The following is a 24,193-nucleotide window of genomic DNA, read 5'->3' on the forward strand; positions in this document are numbered from 1 at the left end:
TTTGTTTTGCATTGGTTATGTATGGCATGGGTTTAATTAACTTGGCTCAAACCAGTTATGGTGCTAATTGGCTTAACAGGAAAATAATTGCAATGCATAACAACATTCCAGTTATGCTAAAACATTTTCAAATCAGCAAATACTTGCAGAGCAACATACAATGCATCTCTGCAAGAAATTGGAAAACCAAGCCTAATACGGAAAAAGTAGAATTTCGTAAGACAAAACGACTTTGTTTTGGATGCCTTGGAAAAGGCCATACAAGTAAGAACTGTGAAAAACACATGATTTGTCAAACATGCCAACAGAAACACCCCAACGACGTCCTACACATCAATGCTAAGAAGTTCACCCAAACATCTGGAGATGCCCCGGCAGGGGGAGCCGAGTAAGCCAGTATGTTGGCTATTGTACAAGTTAAAAATGGTTAAAGGAAGTAAAACTGTGAACACTTATGCGTTCTTGGACCTGGGTAGCTCTGCTACTTTTTGCACAGAAGCATTAATGGAAGAACTTAAAGCATAAGAATACAAAACAGAAATACTTCTGACAACCTTGGGACAGAAAAGGCCGGTTTACAGTTACTTCAGAAAGACTGTACATGTCTTTGGGGCTGTCTCTTCCAGCTGTGCAAGCTTTGCACTAAAACAGACAGCCAAGGACAACCAGTAGAAGTATCCTGACAAAGTCACCGGCACAGTAAACAATAACTTGTATGTGGCTGACCATCTTAAATCTGTAGTGTAGAGCAGGCAATCGGTCTGTATAAAGACCTCAAGGACCTCTATGCAAGGAGAGGATTTGGCTTCACAAAAATGTATCAGCAACAGAAGGTCTGTTCTTGCTTCCATCCCAGTGGAGGAAAGGGCCATGGGGGCTGAAAGAGTTGGATTTGGATAGAGGACATCTGCCTGTCAAAACAGCTCTTGGTGCTCCGTGGAGCACTGAGGAAGACATTTTCACCTTGGGGTGAAGGTTCAGCTGAAGAAGTCAGCAGTGAAAGAGCCCATAAAACCTGAGGGCTTTGATTTGCACATTGAGAACATGCTCCCGAGTAGTCAAGACGTCACGCGGCCCTCAAGTATTAAGAAAACATCATCCTTGATTTGACAAATCAATAGCACAATATTTTGGCATCAGGTATTTATAGGTTTAATTAACTTCACTCAAACCAGTTAAGGTGCTAATTGGCTTAACAGGAAAACAATTACAATGCATAACAACATTCCAGTTATGGTAAAACATTTTCATATCAGCAATTAAAGTTGATATTAATGGACTTCAAAGCAACGTATGCAGATAATGCTCTGAAGACATTGTGGTCTGATGTTACATTCCACCAAGTGCTCATTCAGACGAATCAAGAATAAAGATCATGCCATCATTGTAGAGCCCGACCGATATATCAGCCATTATTTGACTTTTTTGACAAAATCGGTATCGGCAATTATTCTGCCGATGTCTCCCAATTTTTAACAAAATTCTAAATATTTCAAAAACAGCCAATCTATAAGCTCACAATGTGTTGTGAGCTTGTAGATCGACAATTTCTGATTCTTTTTTAATCGGGCTTATGTGGTGAAATAAAATAAAGTTTGCTATATTACAGTATAGCATAACTGGATCATATATGATATACTCAGTACAGTATATATAGTTCAAACAAGTATATTTATTTGTTTGCTTGTCATTGTATTATCAAATTAAATTAAATGTTCTTTTCATATATTTAAGTTTATGATATCATTAATGAAACATTTTATCTATCAAAACGTTATTTGTGTTTATTTCTTATTTGTTTGCTTAAGTTAAAAGTAATCAAATAAAGGTTTTTCAAATTGATTAGAAAATGTTGCACTTAAAACATCGCTAATCGGTGGTCTATGTCTCTCCAAAATCAGGATCAACATGGGACCCAAAAATACAGGCATCGGTCAGGCTCTCCATGATTGACATGAAAACAATATTACCACTAATATCAGAAATGCTTGCCTGCAAGAGATACTGATCAATAAATACTGACACGTTCAGATTCTACATTCAAAATATTTTCCACGAGCACTTTCATTCATCCCAGATTCCCAGCATTAAATAAAATTGAGAACAGCATTCGTACATCGCTGTAAGTAATATAAAACATACAGTACTACAGTGACCCAACACACAGTAAGACACCTTGTGTGAAATACTTATATTAATATAACTAATAAAATAGTCAATCTTTGAATATAACAATAAAGAATAATGTACTAAAAGCACCCTAATATATTTTTCTTTCTTTAAGACAACAGTGACAAGTGCTTGTCGGTTCTTCTACACAAAAAAACGATGCGACCTGATTGTCAGGACCAAGTACCGGTACCCTTGTTGTCGGACGGGAAGTTCCGATTCTCTGCAAGACAAAGTGTTTTCAGTGCTTTACCCCCCCATTATGGGGGGGCATTTGTCACCTGATTTTCAGTTCATGGACTTATACGTACCATACGTATCAAAATATAACTGTGTTTAGCGTTAGACGGATTGTTCTTTCCCTGGAGAACATTTAGCAAAACAGTTTTGACATTAAGTTGCAATGTCTTTGTAAACAAATACAGATCGACGTAATGCTCAGCTGTCCTCCTCGGGGACACCTATATACTGCACTGAATGTCACCAAGCTTATCGTCCCTATGGCGGGGTCTTAACATCCAGGTCTTCATTTCTGGAGTGATATAAGTCATTGAAAATGGAGTGGTAATGATGTATTGGAGCAGTGGGTCCTCCACGGACCCTCTGGGTTCTTTGAGATTGTTCCAAATGGACACTAACAGGTCCGTAACTCTGAGAGTGTACAAATGGAACCTTCCATTTGTACACCCCCAGAGGTATGGGGGTTAGAGGGATATCATCTCCGTGCAGCATCCTGCTCAATAGACCTGATGCTGTGCTCTAACCTCTTGGTAAACAGGTGGCTGGCTCTCCCACAGTAGGTATGGGCCGTGTCCCGCAGCCTTGCTTCCAGCGGCAGAAGCAGGGAATTCATCATGTCCTCGCCAAATGGGTGCTGTGATAAGAAAATAAAATGGAAAGAAATCACACGAAAACCACAAACCGTTACCACAGCGACATTTGTCATTGTCAGCCTCAGCACAATATCATTGTGCTGTGTTTGATTCGGATCAGTCGAGTTCTGGGTGTGTTCGGATAATGAATATCAATTACACATCAAAAGCGGAGAATGGGCTTAATACGGCGTGATGGCTTTGCTGAAAAACTACAGCTGAAGCGTCGGAGATATGCTTGACGATGGCATGATTTGTTATGTAAATGTCACCCAAGTCAATGGCGAGGAATGAAAGCCAACACTGATGCTTAATGTTACAGACAGCGGCACTTTAGACAAGTTCATGAATAAAGCAGCAAGCTTTTATTATTATTATTATTATTATTATTTTTACTTTCTAAGGCTGCACCCCTACTTTTACTGCCCTCATAGTAAATGGGAGCAAATCACTGTTTTACGACGTCTCCTTTAATTCCAGTTTGGCCGAGCATTAGGTCACCCAAAGCACACTTTCTTTATTATGTTCCATACACAACAGCGGGGCAATAAAGCACCATTAACCGTCTCCCATCGATTTTTATGTGGATGCTGGTGGTGCGTTGTCCGCAACGCCATGGCGTCTCAACATAGCATCAGCACTAAACATTTTACAACTCTGCTGTGGGCTTGGCTGGGTAATGATGGGAACCTTTATTGCGAGCTCCTCTGCTTGCTGGGATAGCCGGTCCAGAGAGACTGACCGGCTAAGGAGCTCTTAGTATAGGCGAGAAATTAGAGTTTCTCGTAATATTGCTTATTGCTCTAGGTTTCACGACCGCTGTCCTCAAAGGACTGATATGGGATATATGGGATTCACTCGTACTTCATACAGCAGGCCCACCGAGAGTGAAGCGAGAGCAAAATGGCTGCTGTGTGGATATGGTGTAATATCTGTTTATCACAGTGGTTCTCAAAGTTGGGTACGGTAAACATCAAAATCAGTTTTCTTTAACCCTATTTTACACTTTGGCTATACGAAAAGAGACGATCTACAAGCTCACAAAACGCGTTGCGATGCCATTTCTTAAAAATTAAGAATCATTTTGAAAACTTTAACAGCACAAATCTTCCCTGGCACAAAACCTTTTCCGATGGGGCTCTGTGGCCAGATACACGAAACATGAAAATGTTTGAGAACCACTGGTTTATTAAAGGCAGCAACAAACGGCGCTTTCACCTTGATTAGCCATGAATCTTGATGAAAGATTCGGAGAGAGTGGACCGTTATGTATGGACCGCTTTGGACAGCGTACGTACGTGGGACTGTTTATCCTGTCTGAGAGACGGATGGCGGTGGGTGGGCCCAGGCCCCCATAATGAAGGCTGCTCGTTTACTTAATGGCAGAGAACATTGCCTGTGCTGATAGTGGCCAGTCTGGGGGCCCTGTGGCGGTAATGGATGGAGATCAGCTAATGAACCTCACTCCCTCCCTTTCCCTCTCTCCCTCTCTCTCGCCAACATGCCGACCGGAGTTCTGAAATCAACAGTGAGCGGATCGAAGGTGGGCCGCCAGACAGTCCAGCAGTGCAGTCAGTGAGGGTGTTTCCCACCGTCCTCCTACTAGCCTCACGTTGATGGATAGGAGGCGTGGGGTAGAAGAGTAATGCTTTAACCCATTAAGACCGGGAACGCATCTGTGTCATTTTTAGATTGCTTGTGCCGCGCTATGAGCTTGTATGTCTGCTATTTTTTTTTCAATCGAGAACATTTGTGCAAATCTTTGAATATATATATTTTTTAAAGTGAACATTTGTAACTCAAATCTTTGCTTCTGGGGGGTCCCTGGAATAAAACATTTTGAGATGGGGGTCCGCGGCCAAATACATATCATTTTGGGGGTCCTTGACATGAAAAGGTTTGAGAACCACTGATTATAGCGACAATAGTTTTTCAGAAAACTGTTAGGATTTAGAAGACATTTTGTGGAATCGGCCTCAGGTCTTAATGGGTTAAACATCACACACCGTCTGGACTCAGTACACTGGACAGAGTAGAGCGAGAGAGAGAGGCTTACAATCGACTTAAGGGGCGAGCCGAGGCAGAACGACAGGAAAGTTAACTGGACTATCGATTAAGCATTTTCAGTCAGGTGAGCTCCATAATATTGAAGCAGCGGCCTGGAGTGCCCCTGATGATGTAATTGAGTCCCACGGTTCGGTCTAATGCCGCGAGGGTATTGCAAGTGGGCCCCCAAATAATTGGAAAAACGCTACAATTTCAATGATGATATAACATCAATATGTAGAAATGGTATTTTTCCTTAAAACCTTTAAAAAGTGAGTTTTCATCGTGATGCCAATAAATGAGAACTTAACGCATATACTACGTTAGTTCCATTGATCCAAGTCGGAACACAATCGAGTCATTGATCATTGAAATATAAACATGCACTTTTTTGTTGTTGCTTTTAATACGTTTCAGGAGTTCTCACTGTATGGTGTGTGTGATATGAAATGTGAGCTTTCTATAATCACAGTAATCGTTAATCATATTCCATCATATTCAAGGGCTTTTGCTGAGAAAAGAGACAGACCCCAGTCACGTTCAAATTAGAGCAGGTGTGTGTGTCTGTGTCCAGCTGACACTCGTTGACGCTCGTTAATGTTATAGGCATAAAAGCAATTATGCTTCTGCACTGTCAAATAGGCCAACATCTAATCTAAGATTAGTGGGACTCACCATATATATTTTTTTTAGATATTATGTTGATATTATAGCTATTTTATTTGATTAGATACTGTATGTGATGTTGCTGACAATTATTTGACTTTAGGTGAAAAAGCCCGCATATATCGGTATCGGTTGATATCGGTATCGGAAATTAGGAGTTGGACAATATCGGAATATCGGATATCGGGAAAAAAGTGGGGTGGGTCTATGATGGACCCGCCACGCACAATAGTGGTGGTCCCCAGGTTGCTCTTAGTCAGGATGGTGGTCCCTGGGTCTAAATCAGTTGAAAACCCCTGGTCTAATTCACAGCCTTATCTAAACAATCTACAGGAGGACACAGAAGAGGTAGATCCGCTCCCTCCACATTTTGTTTGTTTGATGAACCCATTCAATCCGGGAACGCATCTGTGTCATTTTAGCTATAGCCATTATTTTATACTTTGGCTAAATCATGATTTTTTTTGCAAATCTTTATATAGCGAACATTTGTAACTCAAATCTTTGCTTCTGGGGGGGTCCCTGTAACAAAGTATTTTGAGATGGGGGTCCGCGACCAAATACATATAATTTTGGGGGTCCTTGACATGAAAAAGTTTGAGAACCACTGATATAGCAGCAACATACGGTTTTCAGAAAACTTGTTAGGATTTAGAAGACATTTGACGATGCGTTCCGGGATTGAATGGATTAATGTATTTTTGAAGCATACCCGTGAAAATACATAGAACAGGAGTACAGGGATTAAAGCAAAAACAAATCTCACAACTTAAATTTGTTTGTTAGGCCAAGTCCTAATCTGTGCTTTGTGAAACAGCGTGAAAGCAGTCCTTCACACTAGCGCTGTGTTTCCTAAATAATTATCACAATATGTAGAATTATGTCCCTGCTGTTCTACATACAGCCAACCAGTTGAAGAAATGACAGATTGGGGCTTTAACATTTGCCTTTATGAAATGCCCAAGACCATTAGGGTTTCATGGAAGATGCTCTGAACATCAATTTACAAGTTAATTAATAGAGTATGTATTCTATTGCTAGTTTGACCCATTATGATACTCTAATCTCATAAAAATGGACTGAAAACTTGAATCCATGGGGGTAAATTGAGTTCCTGCCCGCCACCGTGAAGACTAGGGTTTGAATTATCTATGGTGCATCTGGCCTGGCCGGACGCTCCAACCAACACAACTGGTCATGTTCATAGCTGCATTATTAACCCATTAACTGCCAGAGGTATTTTCATATTTTTTTTGCCAGTGCCAGAGATTTTTCATTGAAAAAAAAAAGTACTCAGGAGCCGAGATATAGAATTTTTAAGTTTTAAGTTAACAAGGAAGTGGATAGGAGTCTAGATCTTCGAAAAATCATATCTCCTTGGTTCAAATTGGAAAAAATATATAAAAAAATATATATATATATATACATATATATTTTTTTTAGTTCACGTAGATCTACACGACTGGCACGTGGCGGCTTTAAATAGGTTCGCGTATATCTACGTGATTGGCAGTGAATCAGTTAAAATAATACAAAAGAAGAAAAAAAAAATCTTGCACTTCGCACGTCTCCAAAGCCTTTAAATACGTCTGAATCTGGTCTTTTGCCACAGCACTCACTGGATCCAGGTTTGACACAAGCCACACAATTTGGACAGGTGTGATGTCACCGGCCGGCCACCAATCAGAGCCTCACTAAAGACATGCATTGGTCAAATTCTGGGGGAGGGGAAGGTCAAATGAGTAGCGATGATGATTATTATTAATAATTACATGAATGGGATTGCGGGGGCATGCCACATTAGCATATTTATAGACCCTTGCATACTAAACTGGGGCAAAGACAGAGGTCCTCTAAGCTCTTGTAGGGATTTTTTTTGGGGGGGGGGGGGACACTTGAATAATTGAACAGAGATTGTTTATTGTTTATTTGCGTCTGAAGCTTGTTCATTAGCTATTTTCACTATTTTTGAAAAAATAAAATAACTTTTTTTTCGCGCTATGACATCTCCAAAATAGGGTTGGATTATTTCAATAAATGATCAATGTATTGTTTTAATAATCGATTAAATTGATTAGTTCGATTAACTGTTGCACACCCTATACCTTTTGAATGGCCTCGTAGACGGCTCGGAACGCTGGCTGCTTGTCGTCATGGTAAACACCTCTGTTACCGTGCAGAATGAACACGCCTTCTTGCTCCGCTTGGTGACAGTTGCTGCCATAGATGCAGTGGTCAGGACGGTAGTTCCACTGACAGGGGAACACATATAGGCTCTCTGCATGACAACGACAAGACAGGGAGGGTGGTTGAATGTTTATTTTAAAAAGAAACACAAAAAAACACATCAGCAAGCATGTGTCAGCCAACACAACCCGTTATAGACTGGGACATTTTGACGAGTGAATGTACAACAACAAAAAAAACAGTGCAGTACTGGATTCTAAACGATTGAAATAAAACCTCATTAAAGGGCTGCCAACACTGAAGGAGCTTAGGCGGCCTAACCTGAATCCTATTATTCTATTGTGAGGAGGACATTTGAAAATGTGACATAAAACTTCCCCTATGGGTTCTGTGTCTCCAAAAGACAAAAACTCTGCTAGCCTATATAAAGACACGAATGCTTTCTGCCAGATAACACCTTTCACATACTGTAGGCTGGCAGAGGTTTTTTTTTCTTTTTCTTGAAGCACTGAACACATTGGGAAGATTTATGTCACCCTGTCGAATGTCCTCCTCACAAAAGAAACATAGGATTCAAGTGCAAATGCACAAATCAGCGAACTGAGCCTTTAACCCATTAAGACCGGGAACGCATCTGTGTCATTTTAAGATTTCTTTGGCTATAATTAAAAAATAGCAGATCTACAAGCTCATAGCGCGGCACCGAGTGCCGCACTATGAGCTTGTAGATCTGATATTTATTTATTTTTATCGTGAAAATTTGTGCAAATCTTTGAATATAATATATTTTAACTCAAATCTTTGCTTCTGGGGGTCCCTGGACCCCAAAAATACTGTTAGGTATTAGAAGACATTTGTAGAATCCCCCAGAAGCAAAGATTTGAGTTAAAAATGTTCGCTTTGAAAAATATATATATTCAAAGATTTGCACACATTTTCACGATTTTTCAAAAAGAAATAGCAGATCTACAAGCTCATCACTCTGCTATTTTTGAATAGCCAAAGAAATCTAAAAATGACACGGATGCGTTCCCGTTCTTAATGGGTTAACATCAACCATCCACAATAACAAGGGTGTCCAGGTAATACATACCCGGGTTATGGTGGAATATGATGTTGAGCAGGTCCTGGTCACCCCAGGTGATGTTGAGTTTATACTTCTGGAGCAGGGGCATCAGCATCTCCTCCCACCGGAGTGGAACTGATGTCATGTCATTCTGAGAAGACCAGTAATAAGCAGAGAGAGAGCATTTGTTATCTCAGGTTTTTTGTTTCTTTGTTTGTTTTGTAAATGTTCAGCCGGAGCTCGAAGCAGCCACATCATTGAGAGGACAGACACTTTTTTCACCCATTAAAACAATTGGCTTTTTGCTGTCAAAATAAGAACAGTCGTTCACAGTATTCATAAAGGAATGACAACAGTGACCTCCATTGGTCAATGCCGGTGGTACAGGTAGTGAACAGATCCTTAACTGTTCAGTACTCAACCATATTGAATTGTAGGTTAGCCAGCATGAAACACTACAATATAAACATTATCATTAAGGTCTAGTGCTACATTAAAAGGTAGGGTAAGTGATATTCTTTTGTTAAAAAGGTTAAAGGACTATATTCTGATAGTAATCATTGCTACAGAGCGTTTGTTCGGTCACAGTGGTCTCTCCAGCTCTTTAGTAAACAGAATATACGTACATTTTCAGGTAGGTGACAAAATGTGAGACAATCAGGAGAGAGCACTGAAAATGCATTTTCTGTTTAATAAAGCGCTGGAGACATGGAGAATCCTTTTACTGAACAAACACTCTATAGCAATGAGTACTATCAGAATATAGAGCTATTTAACATTTATTTTAACCAAAGTAAATCACTTATTCTACCTTTAACATTTGCACAAACTCAGTTTTTATTTTATTTTATTGCACACAAAATAACTACAATAACTACATAAGCCTCTCACTACACTTCCTGTTACCTTAAAATGTTTATCCCTGATACGCGTCATGTTCATCAGCATGACCCCTGAGTTGACGCCTGTCTTGCCATAGTAGGGGTGACGGGCGAAGCGGTTGTACCAGGCAATGCGTGGCTCCTCGTGTTCAGGAGCCATGGCGGCCAAGTGGGTGGAATTGAAGTGGTCGAGGAAGGCCCACATTCTGTCCAGAGGCTGCAGGAAAAGAATGTCCGTGTCCACATACAGCAAAGAATCCACATCCTTCAGGATCAGCTGGGAATCAGAGATAACATACAGTACTTAAAGAAGTAGTTTATCACGTGTATGAAGACTAAAGTGCTTCAGCAGGCATAGGATGTAGAAATGAATCACTTGGGGGTGTTAAGACTAATTTATGCTTTGGCGGAAAAGTGTAGTGCTACAAAGTCGCTTGACAATAATGATCCATTTATTGTGGTGACACTTTTTAAGTTGAAAATATGTTGTGACACTGATCGCATGATACTATTCTGCCGAAGCATAAATTTAACCTAACAGCATACCTGGGTGAATGGCTGTATAATGTAAACTCCCCAGTGTTCATTTATACATTTGTAACTCCGAGAGGGTTTACATTTTGTACACTCTCAGGCAGTGTGTTAAATGGACACTGAGGTCTTTACTGTGTAAGCATGGATGATGCAAACGCACACTTACCGGTAAGAAGAGTCTCTGCGAGGCACACGGTTTGAAGAGCCTCTTCCACTCCTTGGCATTGTCACTGGGGAAAGTGATGGGATAGGTTGTGAAGTTAAACCTGGGATGGACAAATGTTGGCCAGGAGACGAGCTTAAAGAAATGACAAACAAAAGGTTAGGTTTTAGTAACATAAAGTAAGTGTGTGTGTGTGCTGTATATATAATTTCATTCTTTAAAATGGACTGCTTGTTTCTTTGCCTGTGGGTGCCCCCAACAGGCAATCATAAATCACTGTGACAAATGCCTGCAATTCTGGAAAACAAATCGCCACACATAACATTACGTCCACACACTCACAGCATCCCTGAAGCCGGCATGCAGATGGTCCTCTGCAAAGATATGGAAGTGCAGTGGCTTTATGCTGAAAAGAACCGCAGACTTCAGCATGGTGAGGGTCTCCTCCAGCCTGGACCCACAGGCAACCACAGCCAGGTGCATGGTCTTATCTCTACTGGCCTCGACAGCAGAGACCAGGCTCTTTCTAAAGAGACAGCAAGAGACACATTATTCATTAGACTGTCTCAGTAACCCAATGCCTAGATTCTGTCAAGAGATGAATGAAGCAACCCAATGCCTAGATTCTGTCAAGAGATGAATGAAGACGAGTCAAGTTATGACGAATGTGTCAGCCATTTCAGCTGACTGGTACTCAGTCATAAGTAAGGCTGGAGTAATTCACCAAAACTATATTAAAAGCCCATATATAGAACCAAAAATAATCTTGCTCATGTAGGTTCATTGAATAACCGAGAAGCAGGGTTAATTTTAGATATATTTTTTTGATGTATTTTATATTAACGAATCGACATGAGAACATTCTAAGAAATTGTTTTTATAATAGACTAAATGGATTAGTCTGATTAACCACAATTTACAACACCTCTGGGACTGGGTTCATTTTAACATCTACGTTGGCTTTTGTGTGCACCCAAGACAAGTTGCTTGATTCAATATTTAGATATTTGATATTCATTTTATCAGACACACACCGCTCCTATATGAACCCATTGAACTTCATTTTAACCATGTTTGACTCATTGAAAATACACACTTCTGGTGACTGATATTGTCCTTCTAATGTGTGAGGGGTAATTATTTTTTAAATGGTAAAATAAAATAAATGAAAAGAGTAATTGAAAAACACAGCCCCCCTCACACTGTCACACATCAGGACAATATCAGTCACAAGAAGCAGGGGTGTGTGTTGTCACTTTTCAATGAGTCTAACATGCTTAAAATGGAGTTTGAAGTTCAATGGATTTACATAGGAAGTTTATATGGGAAGCGTGTCAATATCAAATATTTAAATACTGAATGAAGTAACTTAAAAACGGTCTGGGGTGCACCCGGTGCACACAAAAGCCTGAGTAGATGTTAAATAATTACTCCAGAAGTGAATTAAAGTGAAATACCATTTTAACCCTGTATCCGTGTAGCAAGCTCAGTTGGTAGAGCACTCGCCACAAGGTCATGGGTTTGATCCTGGGCACTGCCAACTCAGCGTTATGTGCAGCATGTCATACGGTAACTACTGGGAGCTGATGGGAGGTGTTGCGCTCCACCTCAGCAATCCATCTCCCAGCGGTGTAGTGCATTGTAATGGGGATAGACTGCCACGTTCTTGGCTGACAGTGACAATAAGCCTCTACAACCCTACACCGTCACTTACTGTATTATTATTATTACAAAATACAAAAATGTCCAATCTACACACTCACAACACGTGAGTTTGTAGATCTAGAATTGATTCGACTTGTAGATATTGATTTGAAGTCGTAAGTCGTAAGTCAGAAGTGCCATTAGGCATTATATAACGATGTAATACCGGTATAATGCAGACAAAATGCTGTGTAATGTTGTTATATGTTGAGTAACGCTTTATGACAGATCATAGTACTACTCTACTATCTGGACTGAACATAGGAAATAGGTGAGAGGTGTAATAGGCTTGTTGACTGTTATAAAATAATTAGTAGATAGTAGAGGCCATTGGAACCATTAATCAATCATACCTAAGAGATGATTCCAATAAGCAGTTCACTCCACAAACATCAGCAGGCAGTCTGAGTCTCCAATAGGGATTCCAGTAAGATACTGACACTGACTTACACCTGACAGGATGAGAGCATATGATCAGTGTGCCATGTCCGCTTAAGCAACTATGGGCTTGTTTTTCTGCAAAGTTGCTTGTAAATATTGGTGGTTGCGTTTTCTTGGGCTTCTTTCAAGTGCAGTTGCTTATTTGGGCTTTTTTTTGCGGTTTAATGTTTAAATCGGTGGTTCTCAAACATTTTCATGTCGAGGACCCCCAAATTAATATGTATTTGTTCGTGGCCCCTTATCTGAAAATATTTTGTGCCAGAGATCCCATATAAGATTTGTGTAAAATGTTCCAAAATATTTCACTTTTTTTCTCCAAGATAAAAAAGAAGAAGAAAGATAATAGGTTTAAAGTGCTTGGTCTATGTCGCTTCTTTTGGGCTTGTTTTCATAAACCCAGGTTGCTCATTTCTCTGTCAAAACCTGGCAACACTGCATATGATCTGCATAGCCATGCATCAGAAACTGCTTTGATGTTTTAAGTTCTGTCTCTTGATGTTAATAACAGTTAACAGATGGTGGTGCATCTTAATCCAGGGCAGGCATGAGGCTAATCTAGCCGAGAAGTTAGTATGATTACCGGTGTAACCAATTAGTTAACAACTGATTATCGCCACTTAAAATCACATTGACTAACCAAAATAGTGAGCATTTTGTCAGTGACAGATGAGATAGCAACCAAATACTGCATCAATTATAGCGTTAGTTTGCCTTGTTAGCTAACATAGCTATGGCATAAAGTAACTGATCCTTATCCCTGTCGTATTAGCCATGGATCACACGACGGTGGTCTGTCACGACAGTCATGGATGAACTTCAACGTTGTGTTTGCACTTTCTCCATTAACGGCCCGTACATCTACTTAACGTAGATATATACAATATAAAATGCTTACCCCATGGCCACGGATGTTACCATTATGTACGGGCCCTCAGAAGTACCTATATGTTCCGTATTGTTCAATAAAAAGTATTTTAATCCGATCGGTGGCCATTTTCTCATAGTTATAATGTCTCAGAGTGCAATAGACCATATTCACACGGCGGCCATATTGGAATTTAACATTGAAAGTGCCGCCACCCGGGGTGGCTACTTTCATTGACTTCATAGAAACATGGCCGCCGTGTGAATATGGTCTATACACCTCCCAACCGATAGTGTCGCGTAGTTGAAATTCTATGGCAAAAATAAGGAGAAAATGGCCACCGATCGGATTAAATTTTCAAATTTATTGAACAATAAGGAAGGTACAGGTACTTCTCAGGACCCGTACATAATTGTAACATCCGTGGCCATGGGGTAAGCACTTTATATTTGAAATCTGAACGTTCATGTAGATGTACGGACCGTAAATGGAGAAAAAGCAAACACCAGGTTGAAGTTCATCCATGACTGTCATATGACTGAGTCTGTCATGATAGTTTCAGGGCTAATAAGTAACTGATGCTTAGCCCTGTCGTGGATTAGACCTAACAGCAGGGGTGCACAAGTGCAGTAGTAATTACTGAAAATATCAACGTTTCAATCTAAACAAATTGCGAACGAACCAGAACTATAATCATCATGTTACCCTGTCTGTTGGTCCCCAACCCGGCCTGCCACAGCCACTCCACCGGCCTGTTTCCTGAGCTGGTGGCCGGCGCCAGGGTCGCTCCTCCTGGGTGTCCATTCCTCGGTTCCCTCCAAGCTGGAGGCCAGCTGACTGAACACATACAGCAGGGAGAAGAACGCGAGGACCATGCACAGCAGAAAGGCATGGAGGTAGCATCGCATTTTGCGTTAAACGCTTATGGAGCTAAACTTCAACATGTTTTGACACTTAGCTGTCACAGTCTAGCTTTCCTGAGTTTTCTCCCAAGCTCAGCTGCTGTGTTTACAATCCTCAGCCCCGCCCACTGTGTGGTTACTACTACAGTTGCGCGGTGTCGCGCAACGGGTAGAGTTGCAAGCTGGTTGCAAGACAAGAGGAGGTGGGTGCACTTGTTCAACCCGTTCGCAGAATGGATACAGCCTAGGATAGGTGGGCACTAGGGATATCTGGGCACCTCGATGCAAAATTGGCTATTTTGTCCAAAATTATTTATATTTGAAAAATTGTCGAATGTTTATTAAGCATGTTCTCATCGTGTATACTTTACTTACTAAAACATTTTCCAAATATTTGATTTTTTTACATTTTGGAAAAAATAGCCAATTTAACACAAGGTGCCCACCCATCCTGTAGTTAGTTACCCGCAGGATTGTCTTGCGGGGCCAGACTGTTGCCTCCCACAAATTTCAAATGTTTCCTGTCATAGATTGTGGCGAGACTATCCGCAGAATAATGTAATGTAAAGCAGTGGTTCTTGAAAGAATGCTCATAGTTTTCACTCTCTCAATTGTTAAGTAGCCTACCATTTTCATAATAATTCTGTACCCAAATGTAATCAAACTAAAATCCTCACTTTTGGGGGTCCCTGGCACAGAATCTGGGTCCTTGACATGACATTTAAGAACCATTTTGTCATGTGAAACTCAGCAAGGTATCATTGAATTGCTGATTATTAACCACTTAAGCCCTATATATACTTATGACAAATGGCTAAAATAGCTGATGCACAAGCTCACAACGCATAATATTGCAACATGGTGTGAGCTTTTAGATCTGCTATTTTCACTATTTGTAAAAACATTTGTTAATTTTTAACAATCACCTATGACATGCCCAAAATATGGATGCCAGGCTTTAAGTATGTCCTTTAACCAGATTTTCAATAAAGCATCAAATTTGATACAATTGCAACACTATTTACAATGAACAGCAAGATGAAATCATATCTGTATCCATAGCTTGGTTTTTATTTCATATCATCTCTACATCTTACATTATAAACCACTATTGATCAAGTCATGCTTAACTCTACAAAGTGGAGAAGCATACAATAATTCTTCCATAAATTTTACTCATGTTAGGCGGTAAAACACAATAATTGAGATGCCCCAGTGGCATAAAATTAAAGGGCTGGATATGAGCCATAAAAGCAACATAATTCAGTAAAAGGATTGCAAGAGTGGAAATAATGCACATAATAATAATAATTCAATCATTCATTAGGACACCGTAAGGTCCAACAAGTGCAAATGTTAACAAAACCCAAAAGGAAACCTACAATTTCTAAGATGGGTGCTTCTTCACATTTTCTTTCATAATGCTTTATCTGAAATTCATTCTTTAGTAGACAACATTGTGAGTGACCTCGACAGTCCACAGTGGGAAAGACTGAAAACAAGAGCTATGAGTTGTGACATCAACATGACACTGACTGAGGTGTTATGACACATGCCACCATCCACAACATATGGACCCTTCCTCCGCTTGCACGTCCACGATTCACCGCTACTGTGACTTTTTTCAGTTCACTCATTGTGACAGCTCTGGCTGCAAAAGGTTTGTCGACTGAATGGAGGGTTCGTTCTCTCAACAGTCCCAACTCCTGAATCCTTGCTCATCGTGGGGAAGGCAGATTAGAATCCATCCCCACTAGAGCTGAATGTTATTACATCAGCAGGCATAGGATGTCGAAATTAATCACTTTGGGGTGTTGAGGGTGCAACAAGCCTATAGCTGAGTCGCTGGGGTTTGGCGGTTTGTTAGTTGAGTCTCTCCGTTGATCGAAGAAGCTTCCCCGCGCGGCGATGAAGACCTGGAGACCACTCGTTCGGTGTTGTCGGAACTCGAGCCACTTTGACTGTGCTGGTCCACGGAGGCAGCGCTTGCTGGCGTGGTGGGTGTGGGCTTGACTTTCTCCTTAAAGTCTGTTATTATAACGGTCAAGTCGCCAACGGTGACTTCTAGATGCTGGGCACTGCTCCTGTCCACATTTTTTAATCTGGGCCTAATGAAAGAGGTGGGCAGAAACAGGGGTGGTATTTACATAATGCTTGGGGAAATCCTGAATAGGAACCATAATAATAACAATAAGTGCTTTTCTAGGTACTCAAAGATGCTTTCCAAAACAAATAACTTAAAAAAAGTTAAGTAAAAGCAAAACAATTAAGTAAAACATAATTAAAAGAAATAGGGAATACAAAATAAGACTATCAACAGTTAAAAATAGAAGGGTTTTGAGCCAAAACGTGGCAATGAAATCAGACGGCGGAATATTGTAAGCAAGGATTACTGGATTGACTTTATTACCTAGTCTTTTTATGGCTGTTCTTCTTAAGTGTTGTGTCTTTGTCACCCTTGTCTTTCTCTGGCTTTTCTCGCTTCTCTTTTTTGGGTAGTGTGGGAGGTGCAAACTGCTGATTCACTTGCTGTGCCAGCTGTGAAACAGGCCGAGGTTTTCTGAAAGAGAGAAATAGACATCAGTGGATTCATGGTCAAATTTGCATTCATGACCCCGTCATTAAAATGGCTATGTGGGTTGCACTGACGTGGGTTGAACCGAGTACCCACTAAGTGCCACGAGGTAAACACTCCGTAGGAAGACAATAAGAGGGCACTTTGTAGGGTATATCCCCAAAGTGTGAGAGCCCTTTTTGTTTTAGCTTTCATCAATTCTGGAGATGTTCATGAATAATGAAGATGGATATTTAATTTTTCTCTTACTCTTACCTGTACCTATCCTGTGTTTCATTCTTACTGCTGATGCTGCGATAATACCTGAATTTCCCCACAGGGGATCAATCTCCATCGATCGATCAATCTCCATTGATCTATCCAACCATCCATCTTTTAGAAGAGAAATTAAGGGAATGTCCTGAGGTCTTGTATGTCTATATTCTGTACCACATACATAATTTGTCATATTGTGACTTTATATGGGCTGGACCCATTGCAAACGCGTACTTCCAGAGCTGTCACAGCCATTGTTTCTTCAACCTTACATCTCAGTCTCTGCTTTATCTACAGTGTATCTGTCTCTGATTGTATAGTGTCTCTTGTTCTGCACCAGGCAGGATGTTTGTATACTATAGGGTGTATACATCTGTATACTTTATTGATATTTTTTTGAAGGAGTATTTATTGTAATATTATTTTTCTGTACCTGTATTGTATTTCTTTATCCTTATCTGTAGCTTTTACTGCTGAACTGTATCCGGCGCCTGATCCCTCTGCGGGATCAATAAAAGGTATCTATCTATCCATTCTATCTATCTAAGTTTACGAATTTCGTTTATTATGAATATTGCTTTTTTGATTGGTTTTACAGTCGTGGGCTACAAGAAAATTTCTCATGAGAGACATACATGTAGAATACTGTCCCTGCTATGACTACAGAATGTTTCACATAAGGAATGTCCCTCCCCCAGTCTCTTGGCTTCAACCAGCCTGTCAACATCAGGAACTAGTTTCCGAGAAGTTATTTTCATAATGTAATTTAGATGTCTATGTGTCACCTGCAAGAGATTAGATTTATTAACGTTAAATTACAGAGCAAGCCTGCTCACAGAGATATGTTGTCCCTGACATTTTGATCATCATGAGACTCCCGACTTTAGATAAACGAGGATTGCTGTTTTTTCAGCACTGCTCGTAAACTTTTGTGTTCTGTATCCTTCTATGAAGTTGTCATATATTTTTCTCTGTGTGACACTCATGCGTGGTGTAGTTTTATGTTGTATTCCTCTGCAACAGCCACTTGTTTTGAGCATGAGAGACAGAATTTTGCAGCAAACAGTATCAGCTTAGCTACAGGTGATAGATACTTACTACTCTGTGTGTGTATACTGTGTCTGATGGCGTAGCTTATACGAAGTGAAAGGTAACGGCCCTATTCTTATGCTGTTTACACAACAAGCTCGCCTGTGAGCACGGTGTTGGGAGACAGGTACAGACAGCGGGAGCGGCGAGGTAATTGCGCTCTATTGTTATGCTAAACACAACAAGCTCAACAAGCGAGGACGAGACAGTTACACGGGAGCGGCAAGTGGCAAGGGCGACAGAGCGACTACATAAGTAAATGGCCGTTTTGGGTCGAAGGAAGCTGAAGATGGAGCTGCCAGGCAAGAGGAGAAGAGGAAGGCCTAAGAGGAGGTTTATGGAGAGAGAGGAGATGAGCTTCTACATGTTCTATCTATATTAAGCTGATTGTGATGCTAAAAGAATCGCCTCTCTCTCAGGCATCATAATAAATACCAAAGCAGTTAAGAAAATGAAATGCTTCCCAAGGGAGCGCCTTCCCACAAGCCCAGCAGTGCCCTTTTATCCACTTGGGTCTGCACCGGTAAATGTACTAATGTCATGACGTTATTAGGTTTAAGGATTAAACATTTAATAGCATACTAAAGAAGCTCTTGGCGCAGGAAGTAATGCGTGTTTACAATATTCACACCGACTGAGGAAGTAAGTTATCCGTGAAACTAGGTAAAGGCAGTTAAAGAGCGAAAGGTTGGCTTGAGAAACATACTACTTTGCTGACAGCCACAGGAGTTAATTAACTCTGGGAATGTACAAATTGTAAATTGCACACTCTCATGAGTTAAATTAAAGATGCAATCCAGAAGTTCTTTACTTTAACCAATCTGTAATGCAGAGTATTATGTATAATACAATATAACTATAGCATGCCATATCTGCAATGGTTGGAGGTGGTCTCTCCCTACACTTCCACTGAGAAATGTTTAGACCCTCAGGTGTCAGGAAGGACACCCCGTCCCCCGCTTGTACTGCCTGAAGCTCATAAGCTTAACATCTCCCCTGCATGGGTGACTGGGGAAGCCTTGCGTGAGTGGTAAAACTTTGGTCCATCGTGCACCATGCGGGCAGAGAGGCCTGGGTTCGAAATGATAAAAGTTATAGCCTGGGATCCAGCCTGCTTCGCTACGTTCGGCGGACTTTTTTTTCTCTCTTCGCTTATCAGTCTGGAAAGCCTCCCATTGGGAGGTTTTGCAGAACTACACTGGAACTACATATGTTACGTTGGGCAACGTCGTTGCTGATTGGATGTTGTTCAAATGAATGACGAATCACAACGATCACACAGTTTTTTTGGTCCCGCCCCGCACCACAGACCAATCAGAAGCCCCAGGTTCGATTCGAAGCTTGTGGCATGTCCCGCCTCCCTTGGAGATAGGAGGCTTTCCAGACTGATAAGCGAAGAGAGAAAAAAAAGTCCGCCGAACGTAGCGAAGCAGGCTGGATCCCAGGCTATAAAAGTTATGCATTGCACCTTTTTAACACTTTCTACACAGTTGCATTCAATCCCTTCCGTCCTTACCGGGTGGAGGTCCCCTTCCTGACGTCGCACATCATGCACTTGAACGCCTCTGCGCTGTTCCTGAAGGTGCACACGCTGCAGTCCCAGTACCCATCATCAGAGGACGGCTTCGGCTGTCGCTTTGGCCTTCACACACACACACACACACACACACACACACACACACACACACACACACACACACACACACACACACACACACACACACACACACACACACACACACACACACACACACACACACACACACACACACACACACACACACACACACACACACACACACACACACACACACACACACACACACACACACACACACACACACACGTCCACATAAAGGAGAGACATACAGGGACACAAATATTATAGGTGCAGTAAGGTTACATTCACAAAATCATGGCATATGTCTCCATGATACAATAAGCATATCATTCAGTACTCTATGGGAATAAGTAACAGCGTCTCCGCCATATGAGGCGGCTGCCAGTTATAGCAGAGACAGCACAATACTTTGCCAGCCTTTTTGCCTCCTTTTTGGGCATCCCATGTTGTTGAAGCCCTCTAACAACCAGTCTGTGGGCATTAGTGGGATAGCTTAACAAGATAATCGAAACGAAGCGGATAAAAGCGCCACATTTTTTATGAGGCTTCTTTAGGACCTACTGATGGATTCTAGCCTTGGGTACCAAACTTTATTTTGAAAAGTATCCATACAATTATCCATATCAATATCCATAAAAAAAAACAGGCCGATTCTTTTATATATATATTATATATACTTTTTGCCCTATAACTCTTGAGACTTGAACCGTAGGTCATAGCATCAAAAGTATTTTTTTCCTGGACTCCTTGGATCATGACGCAACTTCCCATATAGGTCCTGCCCCTTTTCCGATTTCAAGATTTTACGCCATTTTGCGTTATCTTCAAAACACATATTTTTCTATTACTCTTATAATTTAAATCCAAAATTCACACAAATCGGCACACACTGTGTCTTTGGTCATGTGACGTAGATGTATCAGTCCGATTTCTCATATTCCCCTCAGATTGGCTACGATTGGCTTCTAAAATTTGTGGGAGGGTCCGTTTGGCAAAAAATTGCACAAATCATGAACACGCCGTCCTATCTGCCCAAATTCGTATCATTGATGAATAAACTAATAAACACAGAGCCAATGCTATTTCACTTCCACCCATAGGGGGCGCAACAAATTCTACAAACATTGCAATTTCCAAATTTTATTTGCACATTTGCAGGTGGAACAGTCCCCTTTACAAGAGCATTTGATCAGCTCTCTGCATGCTCTTCAGACTTCTGGAATTGTCATCCAAACTGGCACCCATGCCTCCGATTCCTTGGTCCATCCATTGGACCAAGGAATCAAACTTGTTCTGTTTGTAGGCTGGTCGCCCAGATGCCTGCTTGATAAACTGCCCGCTTAACATGCTGAAGTAGTGCATCTTGGGTGGGTGGCAGTTTCTCCATCGACCTTTTCCCATGACAGAAGAGATCTTTTCTAGTCTGGTTGATGGAGATCAAAGGACTGGATTTGTCATACAGGATAATTGTCAGTCTCTCAAGCTTCTGGAACTGCTGACTGTCAACATTCAGCAGCTGGAAGGGATGTTTGGCCAGACTGACAAGTATCTCTGTGACATCATCATAGGCTTGCCAGGCATGCCAAGCTGACTTTTTGCCCTGACTGTGGAAAGCAGATGTTGTGTCACAACCTGACAATAAATGGAACATAGGCAGAGCACGAGATTTTGGCTCCCCCAGAGATTTACACATGATGTTGATGTGGTAAAATCTGTATTTTGTTGCCCATACCAAAAGCTACCCAGATGTCAGCCAAAGATTGAATCGAAACTAAATCATGGAACAAGCCTGCAAGGATCACTATGACATCAGTGTCCACAGTACGCACTAGGATCGTTTTTGCTCCTTGCTCCAGTGCATGCCGTACATGAACTAGAATCCTGGTGTCTGCCTCTTCATGATTGCAACAGGTCATGGTACTACTGGAACCAAAAGACGACACAGCTTGCCCTGATGTGACATACACAGCTTTGGATGGTGGCCAGTTGAACTTTTCAGTTCTGGAAGTCAAAAAGGCAAACAGCTCCCTCTTATTTGCTGGGTCACGAAGAAAATCCATCCAATTGCCTGGTAGCTTTGTCTGACCTGACACTTTCCTGCGAACACCTTGTCCTCTCTTTTCGTGGGTGGACTCCTTCAAACTATCTGGGATGTATGTGTCCCATGCAACATCCAACCGCTTGGTTTCCTGCAGCTGCTTCAGCAGATATAAGGCATGAAAACGTCATCTGCATACTCATCAAATGCTTTTTCTTTGAAGCCAATTACAGGAAAACAGTATGGAATATCAAAAGCCTGTTGCACGGTCATTGTCACATGACTCACAAGACCATTTGTACTTAAGTTGGTGCAAAAACAGTGACATTTGTAGAATTTGTTGCGCCCCCCTATGGGTGGAAGTGAAATCGCATTGGCTCTGCGTTTATTAGTGGCCCCTCAATGATCAACATTTGGGACAGATAAGATGCTGTGTTCATGATTTGTGCCATTTTTGCCAAACGGACCCTCCCACAAATTGCAGAAGCCAATCGTAGCCAATCCGAAGGGAATATGAAAAATCTGACTAATAAATCTTGATCACATGACCAAAGACAAAGAGTGTGTGCCGATTTGTGTGAGTTTTGGACCAAATTTGTAGGACTAATAGCAAAATATGTGTTTTGAAGATAACGCAAAATGGCGGAAAATCTTGAAATCGGAAATGGGCGGGACCGATATGGGAAGTTGCGTCATGATCCAAGGAGTCCGGGGAAAAAGACTTTTGATGCTATGACCTACGGTTCAAGAGTTATAGGCCAAAAAGTGAATCGGCCTGTTTTTTTTATGGATATTGATATGGATAATTGTATGGATACTTTTCAAAATAAAGTTTGGTACCCAAGGCTAGAATCCATCAGTAGGTCCTAAAGAAGCCTCATAAAAAAATTGGCGCTTTTATCCGCTTCGTTTCAATAATGTAAAAAAATGGGGTTAAGCTTCTACACTACATGTCCTAGGCTGCCAAACATAAAAACAAATAGTCTGCACCTACAGCCCAGCTCTGAGATGGTATGTAGGAGTGGTTGGTATTTAATGACCTTGGTCATAAAGGCACACACACACACACACACACACACACACACACACACACACACACACACACACACACACACACAGAGGATGCAACTCTTTTTAAAATGAGACCAACACTCAAACTTGCACGTTTAAAAACGTCTAAAAGCATGCATAAAGAAAGCAGCATCAACTTAAAAGAGTCACTTCAGGAGGAATAGGGGGTACGGGGGGCTGGTTGACTTGAGAGACACACACACACACACGTTTAAAAACGTCTAAAAGAATGCATAAAGAAAGAAGCATCAACTTAAAGAGTCACTTCATGAGGATTAAAGGGGTCAGGAGGGGGGGCTGGTTGACACACAGACCCCATTAAACCACCACTTTCAACCTGGCGTTGAGCTGCATGACCATTTGGCATTTAGAAAGGGGCGAAAATGCTCAAAAAGCTCCAGAAATGTTCACAATTCTCCCAGAAAAGGCGAGATAATAGCAGACCTACAAGCTCACAAACGCGTCGCATCGCGACGCGTTGTGAGCTTGTAGATCTGCCATTTTCGCTGTTTGACTTGATACGAAGTATATGAGGGCTATTAAAGCAGCCAAACCGTAGCCTACTAGCCGCCATGAACACTTCACTAGACGAGAGGGTAGAGATCCATTCTCTTAGCAAGATTTGCATCCGGGCCTAGAACGGATACGGAAATGGTTTGTGTGTGCACATAAATGTGAGAGTGTAAATGACCGGATACAGTAGGCGGGCCTTTAGACCGGATCAGCGCACTGAGCAGTAAATAGAAACCAAGGCTTTCCACAGGTACTGCGGAAAGCCTGGCGATGCGAGGTTAGAGATTATGAGTTCTGTGTGTAAACGACCCCCCAAGAGCCTGTCCTCTGGTGAAATATTAATAAATTAAATGTATTTTTTACCTCGTGGGACTCTTCTTGTCTCCCATGTTTCATAAAGCCCTCCTCATGTGTCGTTAAGGTTGTATTTTTTAACGGACTAATATTAAAAGAAGAGAAGACGCTCGAGAGTCTCTCTCTCTCTCTCTCTCTCTCTCTCTCTCTCTCTCTCTCTCTCTCTCTCTCTCTCTCTCTC

General features: G+C 41.3%; 2 protein-coding genes across 3 annotated transcripts; both read right to left on the reverse strand.

The window, feature by feature from the left end:
* Positions 1-448: 448 nt before the first annotated feature.
* Positions 449-14,587, reverse strand: gxylt1a (glucoside xylosyltransferase 1a). Of its 2 annotated transcripts, XM_080437783.1 has the most exons (8): positions 14,300-14,587; positions 12,642-12,740; positions 10,927-11,110; positions 10,588-10,719; positions 9,913-10,164; positions 9,034-9,157; positions 7,859-8,031; positions 449-3,043 (listed from the first exon to the last, which is right to left on the reverse strand). In XM_080437783.1, exons 1-8 carry the CDS (start codon positions 14,500-14,502, stop codon positions 2,885-2,887), a joined length of 1,326 nt encoding a protein of 441 aa, XP_080293909.1. In that variant the 5' UTR covers positions 14,503-14,587; the 3' UTR covers positions 449-2,884. The 2 variants fall into 2 exon arrangements, with proteins under 2 accessions (XP_080293909.1, XP_080293910.1); XM_080437784.1 differs by lacking the exon at positions 12,642-12,740.
* Positions 14,588-15,545: 958 nt separating this feature from the next.
* Positions 15,546-24,158, reverse strand: LOC308092671 (YY1-associated factor 2-like). The gene is made up of 4 exons (XM_080438738.1): positions 24,022-24,158; positions 19,932-20,057; positions 16,907-17,056; positions 15,546-16,604 (listed from the first exon to the last, which is right to left on the reverse strand). Exons 1-4 carry the CDS (start codon positions 24,045-24,047, stop codon positions 16,328-16,330), a joined length of 579 nt encoding a protein of 192 aa, XP_080294864.1. The 5' UTR covers positions 24,048-24,158; the 3' UTR covers positions 15,546-16,327.
* Between the last annotated feature and the right edge of the window lie 35 nt (positions 24,159-24,193).

This window comes from Gymnoscopelus braueri (genome assembly GCF_963280865.1).
Source record: "Gymnoscopelus braueri genome assembly, chromosome: 9".
NCBI lineage: Eukaryota > Metazoa > Chordata > Actinopteri > Myctophiformes > Myctophidae > Gymnoscopelus > Gymnoscopelus braueri.

What these genes read in the sequence shown, in the direction of transcription:
- gxylt1a (XM_080437783.1), bottom strand. Translation starts at nt 14,502, where the DNA reads ATGCGATGCTACCTCCATGCCTTTCTGCTGTGCATGGTCCTCGCGTTC. An exon ending in GTTGGGGACCAACAGACAGG is followed by an intron (nt 12,741 to 14,299) that starts GTAACATGATGA and finishes TCATCCTGTCAG; the next exon opens with GTGTAAGTCAGTGTCAGTAT. An exon ending in TTATTGGAATCATCTCTTAG is followed by an intron (nt 11,111 to 12,641) that starts GTATGATTGATT and finishes CTGTCTCTTTAG; the next exon opens with AAAGAGCCTGGTCTCTGCTG.
- LOC308092671 (XM_080438738.1), bottom strand. Translation starts at nt 24,047, where the DNA reads ATGGGAGACAAGAAGAGTCCCACGAG. An exon ending in GACAAGAAGAGTCCCACGAG is followed by an intron (nt 20,058 to 24,021) that starts GTAAAAAATACA and finishes GTGTGTGTGAAG; the next exon opens with GCCAAAGCGACAGCCGAAGC. An exon ending in AACAGCCATAAAAAGACTAG is followed by an intron (nt 16,605 to 16,906) that starts GTAATAAAGTCA and finishes CTCTTTCATTAG; the next exon opens with GCCCAGATTAAAAAATGTGG.